General features: G+C 46.2%; 1 protein-coding gene across 1 annotated transcript in view; it reads left to right on the forward strand.

Annotated features, from left to right (window-relative positions):
• The window catches only part of CD96 (CD96 molecule), a gene marked incomplete at its 5' end in the record, with an annotated part of 24,637 nt that extends 21,474 nt beyond the window's left edge, over positions 1–3,163 (forward strand). The window contains 4 exon segments of the mRNA XM_009573833.1: positions 1–32; positions 669–758; positions 1,876–1,999; positions 3,058–3,163. The exon segment at positions 1–32 is cut by the window's left edge and continues 16 nt beyond it. Of these exon segments, the coding sequence (XP_009572128.1) occupies positions 1–32; positions 669–758; positions 1,876–1,999; positions 3,058–3,163 (352 nt within the window).
• Positions 3,164–5,260: the final 2,097 nt, after the last annotated feature.

The following is a 5,260-nucleotide window of genomic DNA, read 5'->3' on the forward strand; positions in this document are numbered from 1 at the left end:
GCTCTCCTCCGAGAATACAACCCTGGCGCATCGTAAGTGCCATGGCAGCTCTGGAAAAGCTGTGCCCTTGTCTAGTCACATATTTTAGCTATTATTTTGAAAGACACGAACATGGAGATGGCTAGAAAAAATAGGAATGTATCCTTAGGCAGCACTGATCTCAAACGTATGTAGCTTAGCTGTATTAGGAAAGGGAAAATATCTGTCTACAAACAGATAAAAGATGATTTTTGTGGTTCAGACACAGTGCTTGACAGAGGAGACTGAGGTTTCACTCAGTCATGGCAGAGGCAGACTCTTTGTGTTGCTGCTAAGCCACTTAATATCTTAAGCTTTTTCATTACCATCAAAGAGGCAAAAAGCTTATCATTCTCCCAGACTGCTGTGCAGCTCAATGCTGGCTTGCTGGAATGTCTTAATAGATGTTTTCTAATAGTCTTTCCTTCTCTCTTCTAATATTCTTTAATTTGATAAAAGCGCATTTTTGTCTAACACTGGGTTGTAGGCCAAAAATGTAGGCGTCCCCCAAAGTGAAGTTTGACACCCGGATTCTGGGGAATTTGATTTCCAGCCTCAGCAGGGTGAATAACGGTGGCATCTAAACACAACCTTCATTAACAAAAAACCAAGTACGTTACTAAAAATGTTCTGTGCCCATATCCTTTTAGATAACCTGTCCTTCAGCATCACAGACCAGCCAATTTCAGTTACCAAGGGGAAAGATTTCTTTACTACCAGCGGTCTGCTCAATAGTACCGGTGAGATACCATCCTACAAATACCCTTCTTTCAGCGTGCCATTGCAGTAAGCAAGAAAAGTAGAGAAGCACGAAACCAATTTGGCCAAGGAATTTCAAAAAAGGGAAAAGAGATGGAGTCACGGCAGCGGCATCCCTACACCACAGGTTGTGGCAGGCTTTTGGCACTCCTGCCTTCTCCCTGCCTCTGCAAGCAACACCCCAGTTTTCTTCCAGCAGCAAAATTTGGCCAGTCACACTCCCACACCCCAGGCTCATGCAGTGTGGTGGACTTGGTGCCCGGCTGCGGCGCTGGCTGCCACTGTGGCTAAGACCCAGGCTGGGTGACGTGCCAGTAGGACCAACCTTGCAAAGGGTCGTGATGCCAGCACAGCGGGAGGTGACGCTGGGGCGGTACTGCCCAGTGACACTTTTGCTCCAGCCCTCTCTGGCACCCAGCCCACTGCTGCATCCTCCGCAGTGGCTGAAGGAGGACCGTGCTCCTCCTCTCCTTCCTCCCTGTAGCCAGGACCCCGAGGGCACCTCTTTCGGCCGCCAGCACACCCAAGGGTGGCTGTGCAGGAGGGGGCAGTGGGGGGATCCCAGCACCGTGGTAGGGAGAGGCAGCTGTGGCGAGGTGGGGATGCAGTGCCGCCAGCGACAGCCCACCCCAAAAGGCGGCTGCACCCCTGGCCAGACATTTCAGCAGGGTTTGTTGTCAGCAGCATGAAAAATAAGCCGGTGGTAAGGAGGGCTGGGGCGGGCAGCTGTGCCCAGGCTGTGCCATGACACGGTCCCTCTTCTCGGAGAAGCTCGCAGGGGAACAGAGAAAACCAACGGTTTTCAGACTAAATGCTTGCCAGGCTGTGCCTGAATAATCTCATCGTGTGAACCGACGGGTGGCTGACATCAGCCTGCAAACCCAGTCAGAACAAAAGTGGTTTAAGTCCACAAATTAGAGCCGCAACGCTCAGAGTTTGGGATCCTCAGCCTGGGAACCTGGCAGTCCAGGATTGATTTGGGCCTGGGTTGTCACCAGTACTGTCCCTGTGGGGAGCAGCGAGCCACAGGCAGCAAGCGTGGATTTCCCTCCTCCCCGAGGACATTTGGTTGAGCTCCGTCTTGTGTGTCCCTTCCAGACGGCACGAGGAACACGAAAGCCAGTCACTTCCCCTGGCCAACAGTGGTAGCCGTCCTGCTCCTCTTCTGCAGTCTTCTAATAGCTTTAGGCATCAGGAAATGGTGTCAGTACCAGAAAGAGATGTAAGTACTAGGGAGGGGAATGCAGAGGTGGGAGGGGTGGCACAGGGGACAGCACAAACTCTAACCCAGCTCTTTGGATTTACACATTTTCATTTGAGATTACTTATAGCGCACAAGACCTTTAAGTACATGGATCGCTAATGCTGTTTTTTTCATACAGAGGTATGAAATGTGGAGCGTTCTCAGTCCTTTCACCTGTTCTGGGGGTTATCTATAAAATAAACTTTAAAAAAAGAGCTCAGTCCAGTTCAGGGTTTGAGGGAAGAATACAAGTCAATTTTTTTCCCCAGAGCCCCCCACTTCTATTAGCCTCCCTGCCAGCTGCTTTTGCTCTCTCATTTTGCATAGTTACTCGAGGACAAGTTTTAATGAAATTGTACTTCTAGGGCAATACAGAGTATTTGAGTTGTGAATAACATACATGAAAGTAGGCTACCTGAAACTTAATCCCAGCCAAAGAAGCATTGAGTTTGTAATTATTACCAAAATTTAATTCCCTACTAAAGCACTCGGAGATCTACTGATGAAAGCAGTATCTAAGAGCCAATTATTTTTAATCGTACTGGCATTATTAAAATGTTTGAAAAATCATGGTGATCATGAATCATTTGCGGTTCTAGAAAACCCTTTTGAAACATGACTGCAAATCCTGTATATCAAAAGTAAAAATGGGATTGCTTTTTTTCACTGACTTGGGACGGGACCTTTATCTTGGCCTATAAAGTGACAAAAAAAGTTATGAGTCTTTAAATATACCTTCAGGGAGCCGTGTGAGCAAAAAATCTCTGCAAGGGTTTTGAATGGTTCACCAGGACCATGATTTGCTTTTTTGAAGCATGAATAAAGTAGAATTGTGAGGTGGGAGCTGAGAAAGCCGAATGAACACTGGCAGGTGCATTGGGGGTGTAGAACAGAAACAGGGAAGTTGCAGTACATAAAAGCAAAAGTCAGGTGCTCTTACAATGATTTAGTGTCCATCTACCACCTCCTGTGAACATTTTACATCAGTCTTTTACAAGGCTTTTGTGTGATAGCACGTTTTTTCTCTTCTGTTTCAGTATGAACAGACCTCCGTCTTTCAAGCCACCGCCACCTCCAATAAAGTACACCTCCATGGTGGACTTTGGGACTCCCCCATCCTGCCACGAACTGGAGAACCTGTAACATCGTCTACACCCCTCGTGTAGTGCACAGGAGACTGCCACAATTAAAAGGCTCTGTCTTTAAAACAGTGATTACAGAAGTTTGGTGTCAATGACCCACATTAAAATTCAGAGCGCCTAAATGACATTAATGTTGGAAGCTGAGCACTCCTGAGGACACTTACTTCATCCCGTCTATCTCTATGTATGCATTATATTAACACCATTTTGAGTGTCACCGTGAGATTACATGTGCTTAATTTGAATTGGGTGATCAACTGGGAATTTGCTGTCTTGTTAATGGGAGCAGATTAACACATCACTCCGCCAGCCTGCCTGAAGAGCGTTGAAGCTTTTTGTTTTACTAAGTGTATAGAGACGACAGCTCTGCCATACGGACACCACGATTACACGGGAAACGTTGGCTTAACACAAGTTTTTTGATACCTACATAAGCCATTCCTACAATTAGTATTTTTTACTATGCCACTATTGATTAATATGACCCAATATATAATTTCCTATCACTGTGAAACTAAACAAAAAATAATCAGCACCTTACACGGAAAGAAAATAGTCTGCATTTGTCGTCACCGGGGTTGCAGCACAGGATCGCGGGGAGGGGTTGATGAGGTGAAAGGGCACTGTGCCCACCTGGTGGAAGTGTTTGTGAAGAAGACTCAGTCACTGTTGGTGAAGCCAGAAGAAAGAGTCAGCTTTGGGCTCATTTACAAGCCACCCGTGGACCAGAGACTTAAGGACTGAAGTTAATAAGGACCCCAAAGATAATGGAAAGTGCCAGTCCTTTTGGAAGTGCTGTGCCTTCGAAACAATAATTACTTTTGAGTCTGCTTTTCTGAAATTATATTTACGGTACACGTGAAGAAAAAAAGGAATATAATAATTTTATTCTCCTTCGTTCTTAATGAGCTTCTGTCATTTACTGTCTTCACATTTTGCAAGACCTCAGGGGTACTTTCCCAGGTGGCTTAAGCCTGTGGAAGGGACGGTCCAGACTTACCCCTATCCTGCCCAGGCTGCGTATTTCTTTGCATTGACACTAGTGATTAAATGACCATGCCGAGGATGGGATCAGCTCAGCCCGCTGCACAGTTCTCAGCCAGGTCAGCAGCTGCATGATCACTAATGCAAGGCACAAGAGATGCAGCAGGAGCACTGCTTTTGGCAGCAGTGTGGTCTTACATTACCTTCAGCCAGCCAAGAAACTGTCCCTCCAAGCTTGTTTGAAAATGCATTGTTACCACAATGGTATTTCTGTAATTAATGCAAATCAACTAAAATTCAATCATGTCAAGCTTAAAATTGGTATTCTGATTTAGGAATGGGATTTGCCTTATTTACTGCTAAACACTGGTCGATGAGTATCAGGGTTCAGAGCACCGTATTTCCCGGGACTTTAGATGAATGAATGACCGACTTACTGGAAAGAATGATTTGACAGACCTTTTTAAAGTATTTGGTAGTGTTATTTACCTTATAGCACAAGCAGCTCTAAATCCATCACCAAAGGAATATCTGTCCTCAACAGAAAACATTTTCCTTCCCTAAAAACTACACAGAAGGCATGCACAGAGGCTCAATATTAATTTGAGCGTTTCTTGTCCGTATGGGTTTGTAGAAGCAAAGTAGTTTAACTTTTGTCATACTATCAGTCACTGCAAAAGAAGGCAGTTTTTCGTTCTTCAAAAAAAGAAACCAGAAAAGAACCAGCTGGGAGGGATGCGGAGAGCCAGGGCTTCCTTCCTTGTCATTAGATGAGGGAGACTGTCTGTAGCATACCTGTCAAAGAAGGGTTATTTTATCATCTCAGATATTTTAATCCCCTCAGTTGCTCCGTGTTAGAGATGTTCCCTCCGACACTACGGTTTGCTTGAGAAGCGTTCAGGCTTGGCGCAATTTCCACCGCTACCTGCCAATGGCGGAAAGCAGAGCTACTGGGAGCACTGCCCCGCTCCCCGGCCCATCCGTCCCCGAAGGATCCTGCTGCTTCCACAAATCCGGATCAGCAGCGTAAAGATCTCCAGGTGACTCCCGCCTGGCCGAGGAGCACGTTCAGCCTTTCCAGGGGGTCTTCCTCAGACACCCCTCCCCAAAATGG

The sequence above is a fragment of the Fulmarus glacialis genome, unplaced genomic scaffold (assembly GCF_000690835.1).
Source record: "Fulmarus glacialis isolate BGI_N327 unplaced genomic scaffold, ASM69083v1 scaffold13423, whole genome shotgun sequence".
NCBI lineage: Eukaryota > Metazoa > Chordata > Aves > Procellariiformes > Procellariidae > Fulmarus > Fulmarus glacialis.